Source organism: Dipodomys ordii, unplaced genomic scaffold, assembly GCF_000151885.1.
Source record: "Dipodomys ordii isolate 6190 unplaced genomic scaffold, Dord_2.0 Scaffold193, whole genome shotgun sequence".
Classification (NCBI taxonomy): Eukaryota; Metazoa; Chordata; class Mammalia; order Rodentia; family Heteromyidae; genus Dipodomys; species Dipodomys ordii.
The window spans coordinates 570003-594739 of NW_012267409.1; the positions used below are offsets into that span (position 1 = coordinate 570003).

At 43.5% G+C, this 24737-nt stretch overlaps 2 protein-coding genes across 2 annotated transcripts in view; one reads left to right on the plus strand and one right to left on the minus strand.

The window, feature by feature from the left end:
* Positions 1-16192, plus strand: part of Ppp2r3a (protein phosphatase 2, regulatory subunit B'', alpha) — an 84556-nt gene extending 68364 nt beyond the window's left edge. The window contains exons 9-14 of the mRNA XM_013034660.1: positions 1821-1869; positions 2667-2756; positions 5872-6047; positions 6543-6661; positions 8364-8470; positions 13717-16192. Coding sequence (XP_012890114.1) covers positions 1821-1869; positions 2667-2756; positions 5872-6047; positions 6543-6661; positions 8364-8470; positions 13717-13843 — 668 coding nt within the window. The 3' untranslated portion in view covers positions 13844-16192. The remainder of the gene's footprint in view (positions 1-1820; positions 1870-2666; positions 2757-5871; positions 6048-6542; positions 6662-8363; positions 8471-13716) is intronic.
* A 1340-nt stretch (positions 16193-17532) lies between these two features.
* Msl2 (male-specific lethal 2 homolog (Drosophila)) lies at positions 17533-21886 on the minus strand. Its single transcript, XM_013034681.1, has one exon. The coding sequence runs from the start codon at positions 21446-21448 to the stop codon at positions 19781-19783; it is 1668 nt and encodes a 555-aa protein (XP_012890135.1). The 5' UTR covers positions 21449-21886; the 3' UTR covers positions 17533-19780.
* Between the last annotated feature and the right edge of the window lie 2851 nt (positions 21887-24737).

A 24737-nucleotide genomic window follows, 5' to 3' on the forward strand; every position in this document is an offset into this window, starting at 1 on the left:
AAAAAAAAAAAAAAAAGAATATGTATATTCTTTTAACCTATCACTTAATGTTTGTATAAAAAGCCAAGAATGAAAATTACCTTTATACCTTGCCAGATTTTAGGTGTTTTATGTATGTGTGTGTTAGTCCTGGGGCTTGAACTCAGGACCTAGATGCTGTCTTTGATCTATTTTTGCTCAAGGATAGCACTCTACCACTTAAGCCACAACTCTACTTCTGGCTTTTTGCTGGTTAATTGGGTGTAAGAGTCTCACAGAATTTTTTTTGCCAGGGCTGGCTTTGAACCATCATCTTCAGATCTAAGCTTCCTAAGTAGCTAGGATCCGAGTTTTGTGTTTTTTTTTTTTTGTTGGTCATGGGGCCTAAACTCTGGGCCTGGGTGCTGTCCCTCAGCTCAAGCCACAACAGCACCACTTCCAGGTTTTTCTACTTATGTGTGCTGAGGAATCGAACCCAGAGTCTCATGCTGCAAAGCAAGCATTCAACCACTGAGCCACCTTCCCAGCCTCCTCTCAGTATTTTTAAAATCAAACTTTGTTTTTTTTTTAAAATGTAGCAGAGTACAAATGTGAAATAAATGCACTGAATATCTTTAGTGTGTCTGTGACATGAAAGCTTATGCTGACAGTTTTTTAGAATATTACATATTTAAGAACCAGAGTTCTTAGGCTGAGTATGATGGTGTGTGCCTATAATCCCATCTAGGGGAGGCTGAGCAGGACGATTGGTGGAACCAAATAGTTTGGGGCCAAACCTGGTCAACTCAAAGCAAGAAAAAAGAGCCAAGCCAGGTGCTGGTGGCTCATGCCTGTCATCCTAGCTACTCAGGAGGCTGAGACCTGAGGATCATGGTTCAAAGCCAGCCTGGGCAGGAAAGTCCATGAGACTCCTATCTCTGAATAACCACAGAAGTCACAAGTGGAACAGTGACTGAAGTTCAGTACTAGCCTTGAGCAGAAAAGCTTAGGGACAGCACCCAGAACCTGAGTTTAAGTCTCAGGATAGCACGAAAAAAAACAAGAAAAGTTAATGAATGAATGAATATATAAATGGATAGGGGGCATGGCTCAAGTACTAGAGCACTTGCCTAACCAATGTAAAACTCTTGAGTTCAAATCCCCAGTGCCGCAGAAGGAAAGAAGGAAGAGTTATGGTACTAATGTACAGTGATAAACATAGTGGTACTGTTGCCTCCCTTCTTCAATTAATCATAATCTTGTCATTAGGATTGCATAAAGATTAATGAGGATTAATGTATTTAATGCAAATTCAGTATATATTTTTGTCTTTGTTGTTAGGATTAACTTAGAGCTTAACTATGTAATTCATCTCAGTTGTTAGGCACAGCAATTTGCATGTTCTTTTTTAAAATTACTGATATAAAGCTACTTCATTCTTCTAAAACACAAACTATACATAAGGAAGAATTCAACTGCCATGTACTGGTAGCTCACAGCAGTAATCCTAGCTACTTAGAAGTCTGAGATCTAAGGATTGTGGTTCGAAGCCAGCCTGGGCAGGAAACTCTATGAGACGCTTATCTCTAATACACTACTCAAAAAAGCCAGAAGTGGTGCTGTGGCTCAAGTAGTAGAGCATTAACCTTGAGCAAAAGCAGCTTAGGGACAGCACCCAGGCCCAGAATTCCAGCCCCAGGACTGGCAAAAACAAAACAAAAACAAAAAGAATTCAACTACTGGTACCCTCATCATGAAAGATTATTATGGCTTGGCTTGAGGAAATGTAAACACATTTTCCAGAAGTACTGACTTACAGAGTCTATGTCTAACTAACTTTGCAATTTCTTATTTACATTTAGCTTCATCAAACAGAATTATTGAAAGGATATTCTCTGGGGCAGTAACAAGGTAAGAAAAGTAAAGTATAATATCATAGCATTCTCATTTTTACAAGGCTTCTTGCATAATTTGGTGGCATTAATGAATAAAGTATATCCATGGCTTGATGTTTTACATATTTTGTTGTTGTTGTTGTTGTTTGGCCAATCCTGAGATTTTTAACTCAGGGCCTGAGAGCTGTTCCTGAGCCTTTGTGCTCAAGGCTAACACTCTAGGACCTGAGACACAACGTAACTTCTGGCTTTTTCCAATAGTTTATTGGAGATAAGAGTCTCATGGGGACTTTTCTGATCACTTCAAACCTCAATCCTCAGATCTCAGCCTCCCACCCAAGTAGCTGGGATTACAGGTGTGAATCAATGGTGCCCAGCTGGAAATTCTTTAATATTAGTATTAGTTTTATAGCTAAATACACATAATAGAACTTGATCCTACTACTGATCATTTGCATTCAGTTCAGAAAGCTGAGCTTTCATGTTTTAACATTGTAAGCCTTTAAGAACAAAATAGGGGGCTGGGAAGGTGGCTCAGTGGTAGAGTGCTTGCCTTGCATGCATGAGGTCCTGGGTTCGATTCCTCAGTACCACATAAGCAGAAAAAGCCGGAAGTGGCGCTGTGCCTTAAGTAGTAGAGCGCTGGCCTTGAGCTTAAGAGTGGAGAGACAGCACCCAGGTCCGGAGTTCAAGCCCCACGACTGACCAAAAAAAACAAAAATAGGATTGCACTTGTTGAAATATCCAGCTAAGAGTGGAATTATTTCATTTCTTAGCCACTCAGGCAAATTTATAACCATGTGTTTTCTTCAGAGGAAAAACAGTACAGAAAGAGGGAAGAATGAGCTACGCAGATTTTGTCTGGTTTTTGATCTCTGAGGAAGACAAACGGAACCCCACCAGGTAGGACTTCGAAGCTTTCCGATACACATGCACAAAGCACGTGATGCATACCTAGTGAAACAGATGCATGCTCAGGATACTGAGATGGGTGAGACCTAGTTTCAGTCACTTAAAGCTCAGTCTAGAACATTCCCATAGAATCCAAGGTCATCACATGCCAAGAAAGGCTGTTCACCACAGAACCAAAGCTTAACCCAGTGTGAGCTGGCCTACAGAGTGTAAGTGGGACTAGCAGTCATTTATACATTGTGTGGCAAGAGATACTCCTGAGTTTTACTTCTTTTATTGAGGGTTCAGTAGAAAATTGGTGAAGGAAAGCCAAGCAAATTGTGGATGACAATAACATAAGACCCTGTCCTTATTCTCCTCTTTGGTGTGAGGAAACATCAGTTGTTTGAAGATAGATGTAGCTCTTCCTCCACACTATGGTATTATTTGTGTACACCAGTAAACTAGGTTACTCTTCTTTTCGCCTTTGCTTGTGTAAGAGGGTCCTGCACACACTCACCACTGGTGTGTAGTACCAAAGGAAGCAGGGGAGGCTGGGAAGGTGGCTCAGTGAAGGAATGCTTGCCTAGCATGCACAAAGTCCTGGGTTCGATTTCCTCAGCACCACATAAACAGGAAAAGCTGGAAGTGGTTCTGTGGCTCAAGCGGTAGAATGCTAGGCTTGAGCAAAAAGAAGCTCAGGGACAGCGCTGAGTTCAAGCCCCAGGACTGGCAAAAAACACAAAACAAAAAACCAAAGGAAGCAGCAGAGGGAGTCCTTGATGCCGTCTGGCATATCTCACTCAGTTCTTTTTTTTTTTGCTGGTCATGGGGCCTGAACTCTGGGCCTGGGCGCTGTCCCTCAGCTCTTCAGCTCAAGGCTAGCGCTCTACCACTGGAGCCGCAGCACCACTTCCGGCTTTTTCTGTTTATGTGGTGCTAAGGAATCGAACCCAGGGCCTCATGCTTGCAAGGCATGCGCTCTACCGCTGAGCCACCTTCCCAGCCCCTCTCACTCAGTTCTTTATTGTGGTTCCAAAAGTTCTGTATACTGTTTAGAAACCATTGAGCTAGAAATAAAATGAGCCTTTTTTTTTTTTTTTTTTCAGTTGTGGGGCCTGAACTCTGGGCCTGGGCGCTGTCCCCAGCTCTTTAGCTGTAGACCAGCGCTCTACCCACCTGAGCCTCAGCCCCACTTCCGGCTTTTTCTGCTTATGTGGTGCTGAGGAATTGAACCCAGGGCCTCATGCATGCAAGGCAAGCACTCCACCACTGAGCCACCTTCCCAGCCCCAGATGAGCCATTTTTAAGACAGCCTGTTAACATTTTTAAATAACTTTGCCATTCCAAATGTGGTTGGCAGAATCCACTTCTCAGCAGTTCATGGAACCTTCTCCAAAATAGATCACATTTTTAAGCCATAAAGCAATTCTTAACAAAGATAAGAAAACTGAAAATAGTTTCTTCTGTCTCAACAGATCTTAATGAAATAAAATTAGACACCATTACCAAAAGAACTGTAGAAACTATACAAACATATGGAGATAGAGCAATACACTTTGAAATGATCAGGGGGACATGACAGATTTAAGGAAGGAACTTGTAAAAAATCTTAGAAGCAAATGAAAATGAAAATATATCAGAAAGTATAGGATTCAGCAAAAGCATTTATTAGATGGAGGCTCATAGCTATGAGTGCTAATTTTAAAACTATCAAAGAAATCTCAAATAACATAATGTATCTCAGGCTCCTGGACTACAAAACCTGCCCAAAATTAGTAGATGTACAGGAATAATAAAGATTATAACCAAAATTAATGAAATGGAAACTGTAAGAATAATAAAAAACGGGCTAGGAGTGTGGCTTAGTGGTAGGGTGCTTGCCTAGTGTGCATGAAACCCTGGGTTCGATTCCTCAGTACCACATACACAGAAAAAACTGGAAGTAGTGCTGTGGCTCAAGTGGTAGAGTGCTAGCCTTGAGCACAGAAAGGCTCAGGGACAGTGCCCAGGCCCTGAGTTCAAGTCTCAGGACCAGCAACAACAAAAAAATAATAATAAAAAGATGGGCTGGGAAGGTGGCTCAGTGGTAGAGCATTTGCCTTGCATCCATGAGGCCCTGGGTTTGATTCCTCAGCACCACATAAGCAGAAAAAGCCAGAAGTGGCTCAAGTGGTAGAGTGCTAGCCTTGAGTTCAAGAGTAGAGGGACAGTGCCCAGGCCCAGAGTTCAAGCCCCACAACTGACCCAAAAAAAGAATCAAAGAAACAGAGTTGGTTCTTGGAAAAGGGCTAGCTGACAGGCTCGTGCCTGTGTCATGGCTACTGAGTCTGAGATGCATATTCTCATTTATGGTCAGCAAAGGCAGAAGAGTCTGTAAGATTATCTGCAAAAAAAAAAAAAAAAAAGCCGGGTGCTAGTGGCTCACGCCTTTAATCCTAACCACTAAACAGGCTGCAATCTGAGGGTTGTGGTTGGAAGCCAGCCAGGACAGGAAATTCTGTAAAACTATCTCCAATAAACAAGTGGAAGTAGAGATGTGGCTCAAATGGCAAAGCACTAGCCTTGAGCAAAAGAGCTCAGGGACAGCGCCCAGGCTGAGATCAAAACCCAGGGCAACACCAAAAAGAAAAAAGAAAAGCAAGCAAGCACAGTTGCTAGAAGACCTGATGGGTTCAGTGTGGACAGATGGCTGGTGGCGGAGAGTGGATTAAAAATTGTGCTATTTACCTGACTTATGAAATGGTAACCCCTCTCTATACCACCTTCATAGTAACCATAAAATTGTCTTTAAAACAAAAAAAAAAGCTGAAAGCTCTCCTTGAGCAGTTTCTGTTAGGAAGTTGGAAAGGGTATGCAAATGAAGTGGGTTGGAAGTGGAAAAGCTGAAACCTCCTCTTTCAAAGAAAGAGCACCAGATAAAGCAGAGCTGTGTGCTGAGCAGGGTACAAAGCGGCCACCGGACATGGAAAGCTGCAGGTTCTGTGAATGGGAAAATGGGCAAGAGGGTCGGTCGGCCAGCTCTTTTCTCAGGCATCTGTCTACAGAGGACAGATGTGGACAGAGGCAGCTGTGGGATGCAAGCAGCACAGGCCCACAACTCACAAGCACCACCCTTGTCTCCTAGCATCGAGTACTGGTTCCGGTGCATGGACCTGGACGGGGACGGCGTCCTCTCCATGTACGAGCTGGAGTACTTCTACGAGGAGCAGTGCGAGCGCATGGAAGCCATGGGCATTGAACCCTTGCCGTTCCATGACCTGCTGTGCCAGATGCTGGACCTGGTGAAGCCAGCCAGAGATGGTGAGACCCAGTGAACCGCACTTGGCAGAGGTGGGGCCCACACACCCTACGTTGTCCTAACTTAACCTTCCAGTGTCTTCGGTACAGGCTTCCCCAACTGTAGAAATGAGAACATGTCTCCTAGACAGCAGAGATGGCAGATCCACTGTTAAGGAAATAAGAGCTTCCCTCCTTCCCCCCCTCCCCCCCGCCCCCGTAGCTTGTGGGGCTTGAACTCGGAGCGTGGACGCTGTCCCTGAGCTTCTGTGCTCAAGGCTAGAGATCTGCCACTTGAGCCACAGCACCACTTCTGGCCTTTTCTGTGTAAATGGTATCGAGGAATCGAACCCAGGGCTTCATGCATGCTAGGCAAGCATTCTACTACTGAGCCACCTTCCCAGCCCCCCAACTTATGATTTTTACATGTGAGTATTGTAATGAAGATACACATGCCCTTTTCAGCATAGGTGGTGCATCAGTTGGTGAAACTTACCAGGTGCGTTTGTGTTTGCATAGGCAGAATTACGCTGCGGGATCTGAAGAAGTGCAGGATGGCTCACATCTTCTATGATACTTTCTTTAACCTGGAGAAGTACCTGGACCATGAGCAGAGAGATCCCTTCGCAGTGCAGAAGGTACCAGTATAAGATGAGCTTTTGGGGTGCTTCAGGAGCAGGGCCAAGGCTACAGATGAGAATCACATCTGTATGGAAGAGTCTCCACATTTAAAGAGCTAATGTTTCCAATAGTTCCTCACTTAATGAGAAGATTAGAAAGCTTGAGGCCCAGATTCAGTCTCCAGCATCAGAGAAAAGTGGGGAAGAATGGGGAAGGAGAGAGAACACCAAGAATACCTCTGTGCCCACAGCCTATCTTCCAGTTTAAGTGATCTGCATGTGCCTGAGTACTTTCCACTGAGCCAACTCTCAAACGCCAGTGAGAAACTAGTTGCAGAAAGTTAGTGTTGAGCAGGGCGCTGGTGGCTCACGCCTGTCATCCTAGCTACTCAGGAGGCTGAGATCTGAGGATCGCGGTTCAAAGCCAGCCCTGGCAGGAAAGACCTTGAGACTCCTATCTCCAATAAACCACCAGAAAACCGGAAGTGGCGCTGTAGCTCAAGTAGTAGAGCGCTCGCCTTGAGCTGAAGAGCTGAGGGACAGCGCCCAGGCCCAGAGTTCAACCCCAACAACCAAAAAAAAAAAAAAAAAAAGAAAGTTAGTGTTGAAAACTTTGTCCTAACTTTTAAAAATACATCAGTGGGCATATCTTTGTTGGAACCCTGTTAGGCTTGGCGTAATGGGACCACATGTCTTGGAGATGTCATAGTGAGTAACTTCCCTTCAGGGGAGAGATGCAGACACACTTCAGAGAACTACACGCATCTTCCCATGCTGGGGCTCCTGTGTGTGACTCTGTCCTAAATGCTGCCCCATCTCATGGCATCTTCCCATGTACAAGACCCTGCTGCACCTGCCATTAACTCTGGGCATACCAAACACAGAATATCACCACTTGCTGCAGCTTTCCTGTGTAAGATACAAACACTCCACAGCTAAGGAGGGCTGTGCCCATCACTTAACCACAGGAAGCTTTCAGCACTTTTCCTCTTAACACCTGCTGCACATCTGCTGGGCCTCAGTCACGGACAGTAACCCTCGGAGAACAGCTGTGACCCGAAGGCTCCCAAGGGCCCTTCTATGCCAGAGAGAAAAGGGAATTCCCAATCTCAAGCTTAAGATGCATTTTAGAAATATTAATGGAAGCCGGGTGCCGGTGGCTCATGCCTGTCATTCTAGCTACTCAGGAGGCTGAGATCTGAGCATCACTGTTCAAAGCCAGCCCCAGCAGGAGAGTCTGGGAGACTTTTATCTACAATGAACCACCAGACAACAAGAATTGGCGCTGTGGTTCAAGTGGTAGAGCACTCGCCTTGAGCTGAAGAGCTCAGGGAGAGCGCCAAGGCCTCAAGTTCAAGCCCCATGACCAACCAAAACAAAAAGAAGAAGACAAACTAATGGATTGAATGTAATATTGAAAGTAATATTCTTTCTTTTTCTTTTTGGTCAGTCGTGGGGCTTGAAAAGTAATACATTCTATGGTCAGTATTTAGGTTTTAAATTCTTCCAGGCCTAGGGCATTACTAACTCCTTTTCAGTTTGGAACCACATTTTTAAATTTTTCCCTGGAACACAGAATCCAAGACACTGCTATATGTAGAAAAGAAAGTTTGCCTTTTATTCCCTTCTTTTTTTTTCTTTTTGTTGGTCATTGGGCCTGAACTCTGGGCCTGGGCACTGTCCCTGAGCCTGTCTCATGCTGGGTTTTTTCTTCTTTCAGGATGTTGACAACGATGGGCCAGAGCCCTCCGACTGGGACAGGTTTGCTGCGGAGGAATACGAGGCTCTGGTGGCTGAAGAGGCCTCCCAGGCACAACTCCAGGAAGGGTGAGTAGGCCGCCCTGGTCCAGCGGAACCTTGCACAGCTCTGTCCACGGTAGGAATTCAAACTGCCTCAAAGCCCCTGTGTATGTATCAGACTGGAAGAGCAAAAGAATATGAGCGATGGAGCTAGGTCACTGATTCCTTCTAGCTGTCTTCCTTTCCTGAGTTCCTGCTTACTTTCTCATGTGCAATTTCCTTTAAAAAGCTGTGCCTTTCTTTCACAGAATCTAAGGTGAAGGGGCAGCCACACCCTCCTTTACTGATATTTGTGAGCCCCATAGGTTAAGGAGCTGGCTTTATCTTCTTGTCTTCTGTTCCAACTGTCTGCTCCTTTAAGTACTGAAGATGATAGGCCCGGCGCTGGTGGTTCACACTTGTCATCCTAGCTACTCAGGAGGCTGAGAATCTCAGGCACAAAAGTCCCATGAGAGGGCTGGGAAGGTGGCTCAGTGGTAGAGCACTTGCCTTGCATGCCTGAGGCCCTGAGTTCGATTCCTCAGCACCACATAAGCAAAAAGAAAAAGCCAGAAGTGGTGCTGTGGCTCAAGTGGTAGAGCACTAGCCTTGAGCTGAAGAGCTGAGGGACAGAGCCCAGGCCCAGAGTTCAGGTCCCACAACCGGACCCAAAAAAAAAAAAAAAAGTTCCACAAGACTCTTTACCTCCAGTTACCCCTCAGAAAACCTTAGTGGCCTTGTGGTTCCAAGTGATGGAGTGCTAGCTTTGCACAAAAGAGCTCAAGCCTGTCATCCTAGCTACTCAGGAGGCTGAGATCTTAGGATCACAGTTCAAAGCCAACCCCAGCAGAAAAGTCCCCATTAGACTCTTAGCTCCACTCAAAAGCTGGAAGTGGTGCTGTAGCTCAAGTGGTAAAGCACTGGCCTAGAGCACAAAGAGGCTCAAGAAAAGCATCCAGGCCCTGAGTTCAAGCCCACAACCAACTAAAAATAAAGCATGGCTCAAGTTGTAGAGTGTCTGTCTACCTAGCAAGCACTCGAGGCCCTCAGAAGGAGAGAAGAAAGGGAGTAGAGTAAAAATTTCACTGCTTGGAACATAATTAGCAATTTTTTTTTTTTTTTTTGGTCGGTCATGGGGCTTAAACTCTGGGCCGGGTGCTGTCCCTCAGCTCTTCAGCTCAAGGCGAGCACTCTACCACTTGAGCTACAGCGCCACTTCCGGTTTTCTGGTGGTTTATTGGAGATAGGAGTCTCACGGTCTTTCCTGCCCGGGCTGGCTTTGAACCGCGATCCTCAGATCTCAGCCTCCTGAGTAGCTAGGATTACAGGTGTGAGCCACCAACGCCCGGCCATGATTAGCAATTTTATAACTTGGTTTTTTCCCACCATTTTCTCGTGACTTTTAGCAAGTCCTCTTATCTCCCTTAACCCTGTGTATCTGAGGCTTTGCCCTCATATACTGAATATAATGTGACAGAATATTCACATAAACTTGCCGGGTGCCTTTGGCTCACGCCTGTCATTTTAGCTACTCAGCAGGCTGAGATCTGAGGATCGTGGTTCAAAGCCAGCCCAGGCAGGAAAGTCCCTGAGACTTACCTCCAATTAACCACCAGAAAACCGAAGTGGCATTTTGGCTCAAGTGGTAGAGTGCTGGACTTGAGCTGAAGAGCTGAGGGACAGTGCCCAGGCCCATAGTTCAAGACCCACAACTAACCAAAAAACATATAAATATTAAGCCAGGCAACAGTGGCTCACGCCTGTAATCCTAGCTACTCAGGAGGCTGAGATCTGAGGATCACGGTTCAAAGCCAGCCCAGGTAGAAAACTCCATGAGACTCTTTATCTCCAATTATCGCTGTGACTCAGGCGATAGAGCACTCTCACCTTGAGCTGAAGAGCACGGGGACAGTGCCAAAAAGTAGTTTTCCTTCCCCAGAAGCATCTCTGTGGACATTTGTAAAATGTAGACTTGTGCATATTTATTTCCCAAATAGATATTATTCATTGCTCAGTACCTTGTTTCTGCCAAACTTAGTAATATACTAGTAGGAGACTCTTCCATAATGTAATCTAGTGATTCTTCCTTATTCTGCTGTAGAGTTGAGCCATTATGTGGATTGACATACCTCTAACAGTTCCCTATTGGAAATCATAGTGTTGTAGTTATTACTCCTTTGTACATCATTATTTCTATGTGTAAGATAAATTCCTCGACCTGACTCTAACAAGTGTGGAAGAAAATGACCCCCAAAACTGGCAGTGACTTCACTCAGGGCTGGGGGACTGCTGTGGGTTTGTATTCTTTTCTGTAATTTATAAGGTTTGTATAATGAGCATGTATTAATAGGAAAATTATTTTTTCCTATTATCTGCTTACATAATACAGAGAAGTTAGAAATAAAAACCTTCACCTAAAAACCCACCACCCAGAAACAGTTTTGCTTTATTACTTAGGAATAATGTCGTAGACATTTCGACGCAAATACATAATCGGGCTTTACACCCTTTCTCCAAAATAACCTGTTTTACAAAAGTGCACCTACTATAACCTGCTTCAAAGAAAGGAGAAATTAGCTTGTCTAAACAGAAATACGTTTGAATAAAAAACGAGAGCAAGTGGTAGCTGGTAAAGAGAAAGAATTAACTGGCTCAAGTGAACATCTTTCTCAAGTTGTGGCTACAGCAGAAGGCACCAATATATGGAAGAGAGGACACAGGCAGAGTAGGTAGGGGTGAAGGGTCAGGAGAGGAGATGCAGACACCAGCTAAAGTGAAACTCAACCGGTGCACCTGAGACGCTCGTCTCCTCTCCTCTCCTCTCCTGTGCTGTGCTGGGAGGCAGCTACGCCTCCCCAGAACACGGGAGCGAAAGCTTACCCCAGCCCCAGCTTGCACCGCCAGTGCTAGGATAGCAGCAAGGCTAGGCCCTAGATCCCAAGGGTGCCCCACCTGGGACTTCAGGAAGAAGTGCAAGCAAGTCCGACATTGCCACACCCATAGGAGAGAGGAAGGAAAAACGTTGGTATCATGGAAAGTGCAGAGGCTCAGGAGCCAGACAGATCTGGCCCACTCGCCAGCTGGGCAGGTTATCCGACTCCTGGGGTTCGGGTTCAGAAGATACAGGCGGTTGTGAGAACCTGAAATAATATATACAAACACCTGGCTCCCGGTAACAGCACCTGTTACCACTGCCCGACTGGAAAGAGACCCAGTCTATAAGGCCTCTTCATCATCCAGTAGCTCCTGGGCTCAGGTGAAGGAGGCCCGAGGTCTTCGTAGGTACAAGGCTGCAAACCCTACAAAGCAGACTAGCCAGTATGGAGACCACAGCACACAGATCACAGCCAGAAAAACATTAAGTCTCAAGGCAATAGATAATGAGCCACTAATAGAGGTAGGTAGGCTTAGGAAGGTGCCAAAGGGAATTTCATGATACCAACCTCAATGAACAAATGCTCCAGAAGGAAAAGCAGGCACATTGGTTCTGAGCAGCACATGCATGCTAGGGAAGCCATAGAAAGGGGAATGGGGCCTGAATGTGGCGAGCCATGGCAGGAAATACAGCAAAGAAGCCAGGCAGGGCCTGGGGATGCCGATTCAGCAGGAAAGTGACATCATCTCACTTAGCGTTTTTGAACATTATTCTGCTCAATTGGAGAGATGGATAAGTAGGAAGACCAGGAAGCCTTTACTGACCTCTCTATAAAAGATGGTGGTGCTTAAGGATAATAAGATTTAAAAAAAAAAAAAAAAGCACCAGTGGTAGGTGACTAGCAAGGAATTGGGGAAACTTGGGCGACATACTACATGAGACGGGGTATTTGGAGCAATCAGATCCCAAGACCACCATCCAACCTGGTGTGGCAAAACAGCCTGACTGTGGTAAGCAAGGCCAGGAAGTGAACTGTTAGACCAAGAACTAACTCCCGGCCACAGAGGAACAGCTGCTTCCTCCACCTGAGTAGACAGGTGTGGAGGATCCCGTTTCCTACTGGGAGTAGCAAGTGTGTCTGCTGTTTCTCCCTACATTTGTCCTGTTACACTGAGAAATAAGTCCTTCCTAAAGTGCAAGGGATGACAGTGAACTTTTTTGTGTGCCGGTGCTGGAGCAGAAGCCCAGGACCTGCACTGTCCCTGCACTTTTTTTGCTCAAGGCTAGCGTACTCTACCACTTGAGCCACAGCTCCACTTCTGGCTTTCTTTCTGGTAATAGAGATGAGCCACTGGGACTTTTTTGCCTGGGCTGGCTTCAACCTCGGATCTCAGCCTCCTGAGTAGTGCCCTACTGTGTCTTCCATTCTGACAAAAAAATAACCACAGCTCTGGCAAATGATTGCTAGAGTAAACTTCTGAGAATATTCCCCAAAAGGAAGGCTCTGTAACCTGCTCTTCCCAACTATTAGAACTAAGTTGCTGTTCTAGTGCCTCTTTTTGCAAATATACTTCCATTAGGCCTCAGGAATGTGGGGAAGTAGTAGAAATAAGAATGGAATGGGCGGGGCTGGGAAGGTGGCTCAGTGGTAGAGCACTTGCCTTGCATGCCTGAGGCCCTGGGTTCGATTCCTCAGCACCACATAAGCAAAAAGAAAAAAAAAGCCGGAGGTAGTGCTGTGGCTCAAGTGGTAGAGCACTAGCCTTGAGCTGAAGAGCTGAGGGACAGCGCCCAGGCCCCATGGCCAATTAAAAAAAAAAAAAAAACACCAAAAAACCCCACAAAAAACAGGAGGAAATGTGCTTTCTGCTCTAGAGTGCTCGCTCTGCCCTCCTGGGCAACTCACTTGTTTCTAGCTGCCATTTATAAAGCAACTAATGGTACTTACGCAGGGCCTCAGGCTGGTTTGCCAAAATAACCCCTGCACAGCCATTAACTTAAAAAAAAAAATCTGTGGCTCACACCTGTAATCCCAGCTTCTTAGGAGGCTGAGATCTGAGGATTATGGTTCAAAGCAGTAAAATCAGTAAGACTAACCACCAAAAAGCTGGAAATGGCTCTGTGGCTCAAGTGGTAGAGTGCTAGCCTTGAACAAAGGTCAGGGACAGCGACCAGACAGGACCTGCACACACACACACACACAAAATCAGCAACCAACCAGGCACTGGTAACTCAAGGCCTCTAATCCTAGATACTCTGGAGGCTGATAGCTGAACAGGAAAATTCATGAGACCGGAGGTATGGCTCAAATGGTAGAGCACCTGCCAAGTAAGTCAGCCAATCCATCGAGAGGCCCTGAGTTCAAACTCCAATACAAAAGAAAAAAAATCAGCCACTTACTTTTGCTTTGCTCTTTCAGCTCCTTTGAGGAATATGAAACAGATGAACCTGCCTCCCCCTCTGAATTTGGAAACAAAGGCAATAAAACAGGAACCTCAAATCTTTCAGAGAAATGTGGCAAGCTTCAGCCCGTGGATGAAGAGTAGCTGCCACTGTCACAGGAAAGGAAGACGTAAATGCATTTCAAATACCTGTCCTTGTCAAGAGATGCTCCATAGTTTGCATACTGCTTTTTTAAAAAGGCTTTGATCCCTCTGCACTGCAGACCTCCAGGCTGATAACCTTTCACCTCAGGAGACTCCTTGAGCTTGCTCAGACTTCTTGCAGAGGCTTTTCTCAGAGGTGAACCAACCTAACGGTGATCATTACCTTCCACACCTTCCAACGTCTGCACCCCTGAATGCACCACCGCTCTCTTGGGAACAGTGCTGAGCCCAGCAGAAACTGCCTTAATGTTGGCCAGCTTCCCCAAGACCTCTCAGGGCTCCTATGGAGCCTAAAGGAAACCTTGATTTGCAGAAAACTTGAGTCAAAAAAAAAAAAAAATCTGGAACTTGGAAAGTATTAAATGGGCCTCCAGAATTGACGTAGCCCTAGTAATAAAAGCACTGCCAAAACATCTCAGAGACTTCTGTTAATTATGTGTACTGGAGTTCAAAGATCTTGAACTTAACCTGGTTTAATATAATTTCATGATGACCTACCGATCTACTAGTCACTTTACATCCTCAGGTATTGTAAACCACTGGGCCTTCCAATCTGGCTGACAAGCGATGGCAACCTCCCCATCGTGACTGGATAAAAATCTCAAGAACAACAAAAATTCCTTAAAAATGAAGACTAGTATAGAATTTGGCTCATACTTGAAAACAGCAAGCCTTCTAACTTACACATTTGTATAGAATTACTGAATGATTTCTTAATCTACAAGTTCATTATCTTTTATTTTCTAGCAGGCCCACTTAAAGCCTTAAAAGGAATGGTGAGATACTCTAAGAAAAAATTCTTCTAGATATACTGCTTTCTTCATGTCACCAAGATTAAACTGGAAGTAAACTCAAATCTACTATTCCAGACACCATAGAAATGGAAGAAAAGTGATAGCATGAGGTGGGGGGCGGGGGGTGTGAAGCTCTTATTGTGATGGCAATTATGTTCACTTCAAAATTTATGCTTCCCAACAGGTCACAGTGCCACCAAATCCCATAATAGCCAGGGTGGGAAGAGGGATGCAAAGAAAAAGACTAAAAAAGGATGGACATTTCTAATACAAGAAGCCCTCACTGAATGGCTTCAAGTCATCTCTGTCAAGAGCCATCAACTTTTCTCCTAGTTACTTGTGGCCAGGCTTGAAAGTACAGCTTCTCTCTGCCCTCCATCTTGGTTCCTTTGACCAATAAACAAACCTTGGGCTATGACAGACAGGAAATGAAGAACAGGATAATTTAAGAAATATATATCAACTAAAACATATGAGCAACCCCAGGAATTCTGCCTATCAATATCCAAGCCAGATTCCTAGTGGGATTTTTATCTTCATTAGAACTAATCTTCCATTTAACAGTTCAAAAGATGGATTTTTAAGTGTTTTTCTGCACTTGGGCACAAGCCTGTACTCTCAGCACTCAGCAGGCGTGAGGGCACTCTGATCCTGTCTCCAAATGGATTGTGACACATGAAATTTCCACCAGTTCCATCCCAGCTTCTACCAGGGAAGAAAAGCAACACTCTTTAATGCCAGATGAAAACACACAAGGTTAAAACTTTGAGAAATCAAATATGGTATGAATGTTTCACTATCCATAGTGATTCAAATTATTTGATTCACCAAAAAGTAGTAAAGAAACAAAACTCAAGTTTTATACTATTTAAACGAATGTAGAGCTGGGCTGCTTAGGCCTCACCTAGCCATTCTGCAGCCACATGTAACCTTTGTTTTCCTTGCTTGCCATGCCGGCAGTGAAAGCCAGGGTATTGCACAGCCAGGCAACTGCTGCAGCCCCAGCCCTCGTCTTGTTTCTCCTAACTGAAATTCTCTTGTCCACAGTTTGGTCAATAATTGAATTCTAAAAATCTGATCCCATTTAGAAGAGACATTTTCATTTTGATTAGCTCAAGAATTACAAGCATGTATTTCAGTACACTCCTTTCTTAAGCTGAATGCAATGAGTATAAATTCTGAGGACGAAGGTAATATATACTCCTTTCTGCCAAACTGCAAATTGCAAGCATCACAATACCCCAGGAGCCTTGATACAAGAGAAACTGAGTTATCATGACCTTGCATAACATTAGTTGCCCAGGTAATCAAAAAAAAAAAAACTGTTTCCCCTCCATTTTATGTTACTATGTACTGTTTCAAAGTATTTTTTTTAATAGATCTATCCAACAAAATGTCATTTTCTCAGCTTTTGAAAATGTGTGTTTGGGTGGAGAAGGCTGCATGACTTGTTCTTTTTGCAAAACAATAAAAGTTGACAAATAGATGAATCTTATTCACTAATCACATGAGTTTCAAATAGAGTAACTCTTTGTGGTGGGAACACTATGAAGAAAAGTTTTGTTTTGGTTGTTTTAAATCTAGCATGGCTGGGCCCTGGTGGTTCATGCCTGTAACCCTACTCAGGAGACGGACTTCCGAGGATCACAGTTCAAAGCCAGCCCGGACAGGAAGGTCTGGGAGACTTATTTCCAGTGAACCACCAGAAAACTGGAAGTGGCACTGTGGCTCAAGTGGTAGAACTCTGGCCTTGAGCTGAAGAGCTGAGGGACAGCGCTCAGATCCTGAGTTCAAGACCCACAACTGCCCACACACACACACACACACAATCTAGCCTGTAATGCAATGCTAGCTGCTTAAGAGGCTGGTCTGAGGATCACAGTTCAAAACGAGCCCAGGCAGGAAAGTCCATGACACTCTTATCTCCAAATAACCACCAGAAAACCTGAAGTGACACTATGGCTCAAAGTGGTAGAGCACTAGCACTTTGAGAAGAGTTCAAGGAATAGTACCCAGGGCGAGTTCGAGCCCCACAACCAGCTAAAAAATAAAAAATCTGGAAAGATATTTCAACCTGAGAAGTGCTTTCCACTTGGCATAGGGTTGGCCAAGGTACAGAGGTGAGGGTTCACAGGCGTTAGAGGGGGGCACTAGCTTATCCGTCATGTGTTATGTTCAAAGAATGTATACTTGCATGTTATTTGGTACCTAAAATTTGTAAAGTAGTAGAAAAAGAAATTACTGTCCAAAGTACATAAAGACACTACCAGAATTTGAATTCAATGTTTCCTAAAGCACTTAGTTACCTATAGAATGTTCAAAGACAATTTTATTTCTCATGTTATGAAATCTCTACTTTTCTTCAGTAAGGTAACCGTGGAGTCATTTCAAGAAAACAACAAAAGGAAGTAAATGGAATTCCTCCCCAAGAACCATACTGCATCTCTACAGTACAGAAGAGCTGAGCTTAAGTTAACCAAAATGATAGAACTGTCAGCTGCAAAACTATTGCCTAAGGTAAAAGACAATTTGGTTGTTTATGATCATAAGGACTGAAATAATGAAGGTAGTAACATGATGGCAATGAGGACTGAGGACGACACTCAGGATGGGCTGTTCTAAGTGCTGTTCTGGTTTGGTTGTTCTGTGGCCTGAAGAGGGGAAGTCCAGGACACCCAGTCAGTAGTAATCCCCTTGTCAGTCATTGGTCAGAATTCCTAAACAACTCATGGTGTAAAGACAAACGTGAAAACCAAAGCAATATAGTTCTTCTTCCCCAAATTAGTACAGACCGTTTACAGCATGCTGTCCCAAACTCCTCAGTATTCTACAACATACAATTAGAAAACTATCATTTATTGATAGATTTAAGGTGTAATACAGGTTTTCAAAAGTGTGGCAGTGAGAATACCAGCATAAAAAAGAGAAACTTGTGCTAAAAACAACCTGAATTCATCATTGGCAATATTACATAACAATCAAGGTCCTCACATGCTAATGATTTTCACTTTGCCTATATTGCCAACCTCCCATGCATCAAAAAAACACAAAACTAAGATTATCAAACCTGGGAAGCAATAAAGTACTCCATAATTTTAAAATCATAGTATTAGGAAAGTTTGGGAGATTTGCAAAATATATTCTAATCATCCATGTGTACAATTTCATTTCTAGTCATTTTTGCAGTGATCATTAGTGAATAAAGAACAGATTTACAAGTTTATATAGCAGGGCATCTGGGTTCAACACAAAACTGTTACAAACTTTAGGTAAATACATTTTTCATTAAGACACAGCTAACACTTAGAGGAATTAAATAAAATTCCAAAACTTGGAAAGCAAATAAAGACAAGACAACTAAGAAGCATTTTCCACCATTTACTCTTGTTATCAAAAATAGTTCAACTCTTCTTGCAAAACAAAAACAAAATAGTACATACGGGACACATACATCACATTTTTCTTCCTATGGCTTTAGCCCACCCCCACCCCACCAAAGAGACCAAAAGGAAAAAAAAAAAACGCACACGCACGCGCACACCCACACACACACACACAAAAAAGACAACAAAACAACTCTACCTGACCACATTCACAGAAAATGACACCAGGATACACTACAAAACAGAAGAAGGTGTCATCTGCTCTGTGTCCAAAGGATTCTTCTCCATGTCTTGTACGAGGTGAGTAACCATCATTGAACATGCTGTGTGCCAAATCAAAACATAACTCCAACACTTGTCAGATCTGGAGACATAATAGGAACTGGGATCTTCCCAGCAGTATGTTCTTACAGTAAGCACTGTCAAAGTAGCAACTCTTTAAAATCAAGGTTGTCTCTATACCTAGTCAGTCCTCGTCTACTTGGGCTGTGCTCTTCAAACAACTGACCAGATTTCCCTTCAACAGAATGTTTGTTTTCCCCTTAAAAATTAAAGGGAATTAGTACATTTAAACTGAAACAGTTTGTGCTTTACATGCAAAAAAGCATTCTAAAGAAAATCCTCCTAGCTTTAGACCTACCTAACTGCACAGGCTTCATAAAAAGGCATTTTATTAGGCCCCGATAAAGAAGCCAGCATAATGAATAGCACCCTGAAAAAAAAAAAGAGCATATTCAAAATAAAGTCTGTGGCAAATAAACAGAAGAGTGGCCAATGGCAATTAATAGAATGCATAAATATAGGTATGTTTGGGGCATTATTCCAAAAAAATTTCAAATAAATCCCAATTTCTAAATAAAACCTTTAAACTTAAAAAAAATATTGTCATGTACTATTGTCTGAATTCAAATACCTTCAGAATAAATGCTCTTCACATCATTTATCCAATTAGAATGTTGCTCAAAGGAAGGATCTCAGAATTTTTCCCTAGAAATGAGTCAGACCTCGCAAGACAGGCGGTTCAAAGTTTTGTAGGAAAAATAGTTAAGGATCTGTAGTCTGACAATCTGTTCACATTTTTTTCAAAAGACAGATTTCTTAAACATTCTAATGAGGGGGAAATTTTCTTCCATAATACTGCTGATTTAAGAACTGCTACATACCAGTAGCTAATTTTCATGATCTTAGAAATGGTATTAAATAGTCAGCACAAAAGTTGAACTGGGCACATCAGCGTTTCAACAGAAGAAACGTCAGTGTGGCATGAGAGCTACACTTGAGTCTTCGGGATAAACTAGTGGCTACTTTTTCACAAAGAGAGTCTCACAATCTATATGGACTGACTCGATACCACTTCCTTACATTTAATCATAAACTTTGATTATGCACAAAGCATGACCAGAAACAATGAGGTTAATGTTATTCTCCTTGCCAAAGTTCATTCTGTATAAATCAGTTGCATCAGCATTTGTTCTTGAACTATGAGGTTCTGTAAGAACTAAGAACATAACAGTTGTAGGGTTACTCCTCCATTATCTGAAAACTATTTCCCCGACACTAACACATATAACTTATCAATGAAAACACTTGATACAAGTGATCTATATGCAGGAGCTCCGGCAAGTTAAACCAACAGAACCATAGCTGCCGTAAAACTGTAGCTATTTCCCTACCAGAGGTAGGTTTGAAGACCCACTGATTTAACAGTCGAATCTCATGTCTATAGCTTCATCCAAACTTTTATCATCATGTGTACTGGCAGCTAAAAACGTCGTTACTGGGGACCCTGTGACATTAATTACACTGGTGCTGGTACTAGCGTTACGCACAGCAATGCTAGTCACATTAATGCCCAAAGTGAGCCTGGTCTGCTCCAAGGCCTTTTCTGGCACAGCAAATGCCTCCAGCTTCTTCTCCCCATTGGCCATATAGGAGTTTTGGCAGCCTCGACATATACAATCTAAGCAGGCTTTCCGGTTAGAGTAGCAAGGGCAGCGCTGGCCACGGCATGTAAGAACACTTGGGTTCTGAGTAGCACGTCCACATTTACACCCTTTCTTCTCCTGGGGCTTTTTGTACACAGTCTTGGTGGGACTTCCTGGCATAAAGTGATGACTAGGAAGCTTTTCCTTGACAGCTTTGTCTTTCTTTAGAATACCCGGCTTGGTTTTAGAGTGAGACTTCTTGGATCCATGTTCATGACTCTTCTTCATGCTTTTAGTAGATAAAAGGACAGTTTTGCTGATTTTGGGTGTGGTGCCTCCATTGGGAACAGTTGCTATGGGTTGGAGAGAGATTTTGCTCTCTCTCTTCACTGTCACAGGAGCAGATGCCCCCAGCGTTGGGCCTCGGATAATGGTAGAAATTGGAAGTGGCTGAACTTTTTCACTGTCGCTTTCTGACCTGGACCGTTTCCTATTTAATTTTGCTACCTTGGGAGTTGCTGCTGTACATGATAACCCATGAAGTGCCGGACTGGTTGACATAAAAACATTATGGCTAAGAGACTGGGAAGAAAGCTGCAAAAAAGGTCCATTGGATACAGTGGCTTCCAAGTTTGGCTGCAAATTAGGACAACAAACCTCTGTATTTGAAACAGTTTCTAAGCTGCGGAGTACTTCCTCCACACTCAGTAAGAGGGAGTCACCGGGTTTGATGTCTTCACTGAAACTGCAGATATCAATGCCGGTGGAGCATAGATCCGTGGCTACTGTGTCACACACAGGTGGCAGGCTGTCAGACAGGTCCTCCGTTTTTATGTCAACGGTATTACACACATCAATAGTATTTGAGTGTTCAGGTGAAGGGATATTTATACCAAACCGGTCTATCGAGAGCCCATTGTAAGTAGGCAAACCATTGATAACAGAACTGCCGATAGCAATGCTGAGAGTACTTTCAGACATTGGAGATAAACTAGCTTGAGGATTAGTCGTGACTTCTGAGGTTGAAGGTAAAGGGGAATGTGTCAAACACAAAGTAAAAGATGAATCTGAGGGTTTTTCTGTCTCCTCACAGAACAATGATCCATCATTGAGCAAAGCCAAAATATCAGAAGAGCAGTCAACTGCTTCAATTATATCCCGTGCCAGTGTGGTCTGTGTTATGTATTCACACAGTTTTTTGTAGCAGTTCACAAGGATGCTTAACTGCTTGTTTTCCTCAAATTGCTCATAGTCTTTGCACCAGCTACACGAAGGTTTCATCATCATTTTCTTTCCTTTACAGGTTTTGCAGACATAGTGTTGGCAGGTAGAGTTGGTAGGTGCAATAGGGTCTTGTAGCAGGTGTCCTAAAGGGATAAAGGGAAGCAAAGATTTTAGTAAAATTATTTCGTTTCCTATCATATACTGGGGTGAAGATGACATGAATCTATCCAGACTGAGATGAGTTCAAACTCACCAGACCAAGTAACAATCCACCTTATACAAACTGGAGGAATATTCAATAGTACTCTGTGCCATATTCTCCCTCCTTTTATCTCAAACTAGAATCTTCAAAGGCTAAGTTAAAGAAGATCTGTTATGGAAAGCTTAAGCTAGGTTCACAACTCTCGAGATCTAGTGCAATGTCACATTGCTACAACACATCAGTTTTGTGTTCACCAGTGGGAAGAGAGCCAATGAGATTTGGTCTTTGCCCTTACAAGTCTTTCCTCTTTAGTGCTGGGATATAGTGGTAAAGTACTTGTGTAGCAAGCTTGACTCCAAGGGATCAAGCCCCAGCACTGAAAAAGAAAAGACAAAAAAAAAAATTTAAAGCAAAAGTCTTTCCTCTTTAACTCATGACTTAACTTCTATTTGGAATTGTATGTTAACATGCCATTTTAGATACATGGTTATCTATTTCTTTTAACTTGATTCAGCCACCCACTGGTGGCTCACACCTGTAATCGTAGCTATTCATGAGGCTGAGATCTGAGGGTCATAGTTCATTGACATTCGGAGTAGGAAAATGAGACTCCTATATCTCCAGAAAACCAGAAGTAGAGCTGTGGCTCAAAGTGGTAGAGCACTAGCCTTAAGCAAAAGAGCTCAGGGACAGCTCTTAATCCTGAAGTTCAAGCCCCATGATGGACCAAAACCAAAAATCTGGTTAGTTTTTGGTGTACCAAGGCCAGGACACAGTACATGAGCGCCTTTGCTCAAGGCTGGTACTTTATACCACTTGAGACACAGTCCCAATTCTGTTTTTTTGGTGTGTGTGTGTGTGTGTTTTTTTTGCTAGTCTCCTGGACTCTCCTGCCTGAACTGGCTCTGAAACACAACCCTCAGCTCTCAGCTCCTGAGTAGCTATGATGACAGGCACTGGTGGCCAGCTTGATTAGGAAAAAATAAAAATTTTTTGGGACCATTTTAGAGCTTGAATTCCCAAAGCTCTTTTGTAAGGCCAGTGCTCTACCACTTTAAGCCACAGCACCACTTCCCGTTTTCTAGTAGCTAATTGGAGATAAGAGTCTCATGGGGACTTAATGCCTGGGCTGGCTTAGAACCATGATCCTCAGATCTTAGTCTCCTGGGTAGCTAGGATCACAAGTGTGAGCGATCAGTACCCGGTAAAACTCCATTAAAAGAAAAGTTAGATGGGCTGGGAAGGTGGCTCAGTGGTGGAGTGCTTGTCTTGCATGCACGGGGCCCTGGGTTTGATTCCTCAGCACCATGAAAGCAGAAAAAGCCGCAAGTGGCACTGTGGCTCAAGTGGTAGAGCGCTAGCCTTGAGTTGAAGAGCTGAGGGACAGCGCCCAGGCTCAGAGTTAGTTCAATCCCCATGACTGACAAAGAAAAAAAAAAGATAAGACACAAAAAGAACACTGTAAACAATACAGCAACAAATAATCTAATACCTACTCACAAATTCATTTTTGTGTTTTTGGTGACAGTCCTGGGGCTTGAACTCAGCAACTGGACACTATCCTGGAGTTTAGTGCTCCAGGCTAGTGCTGTAGCACTTGAGCTACAAAACCACTTCCAGCTTTTTGTATGTAATTCAGAATAAATAGTCTCACAGCCTCCTCCCCAGGCTGACTTCAAACCAAGTAGCTGCGATTACAGGCCAGAGTGGCCAAGCATGCGCTGGCTCCTGCTCAATATTTGAAAGTTACTTTTCATAACTAGAACTTTAACCCACAGACACTGTATTTTGAAAAAGTGCAAATTAAGAATTTAAGGAAAACCTGGAGGGTGGCTCATGCCTGTCATCCTAGCTACTCAGGAAGCTGAGATCTAAGGATCAAGTTCAAAGCCAGCCCAGGCAGGAAAAGCAGTGAGAGTCTTATCTCAATAAACCACTCAGAAAAAAAAAAACGGAAGTAGTGCTGTGGCTCAGCTCAAATGGTAGAGTGCTCGCCTTGAGCTGAAGAGCTGAGGGACAGTACCCAGGACCAGTTCAAGCCCCATGACCGACCAGAAAAGGAAAAAAAAAAAAGGGAATTTAAGGCAAGGCAGCGTTGCCCAGAGTTTAAGCCCCAGTACCAACATCAATAAAACAAAATAATAGGATTTTAATTTTTTTGGGGTCCAGTCGTGGTGCCTGAACTCTGGGCCTGGGCGCTGTCCCTCAGCTCTTCAGTTTGAGCCATAGTGCCACTTTCGGCTTTTTTTCTTTTTGCTTATGTGACGATGAGGAATCGAACCCAGGGCTTCAGGTATGCAAGGCAAGCCACCTTCCCAGCCCAGGATTTTAAAAATTTTTGATTGCCTACTGGGAGAGACAGAAGCAAAATAGGAACAAACAATTCAAGTTTTACTAAGTTTTCCATTCAAATTGCTAATACTTTATAAGTATTTAAACTTTTAAAGAACATCTACAAAGCAAGAGCAAAATGAAGATAACTGTAATTTTACATCAAATATGACAGTACAATCAGAGTAACTGCTTCAGATGACTTTATAATAATACACAAAAGTGACTCCCATCCTTGGATCCTTATTTTTCTTGTTTTCAGTCATCACTGTTGGTGGCAGTGTAAGTGTTGGTGTGTATTATAGGATTGATATTCTTGATATAGCTAAACATTTTTTTTTTGCTTATGTGGTGCTGAGGAATCGAACCCAGGGCCTCATGCTTGCAAGGCATGCACTCTACCACTGAGCCACCTTCCCAGCCCCTAGCTAAACATTTTTTTAAGTAGGAGGAAAAAGCTGTAAGCCAGAAAAGGATGGAAGATAAAAAATCCTGTATTTCACCAAATATTATTTTGCTTTACAAGTCACCTTCTAACTAAATGATTTGTTTTAACAAGGCCTATTATGTGTGTTCCCAGCTTCACTTTTGGCCTTTGGTAGTTAATTGGAGAGAGAAGCTCACAGGATTTCCTACCCAAGGCTGGATTCCAACAGTGATCTTCTGATCTCGGCCTCCTGAATAGCTAGGATTACAGGTATGAACCACTGACACCCAGCTGAACACTTATTTTAAAAACAAGAGGGCTGGGAATGTGGCTTAGTGGTAGAGTGCTTGCCTTGCATGCATCAGGCCTTGGGTTCAATTCCTCAACACCACATAAGCAGAAAAGGCCAGAAGTGGCGCTGTGGCTCAAGTGGTAGAGCGCTAGCCTTGAGCTGAAGAGCTGAGGGACAGCGCCCAGGCCCAGAGTTCAGGCCCCACAACAGACCAAAAAAAAAAAAAAAAAAAGGTTAACCAAGTTACGGTAAAGCC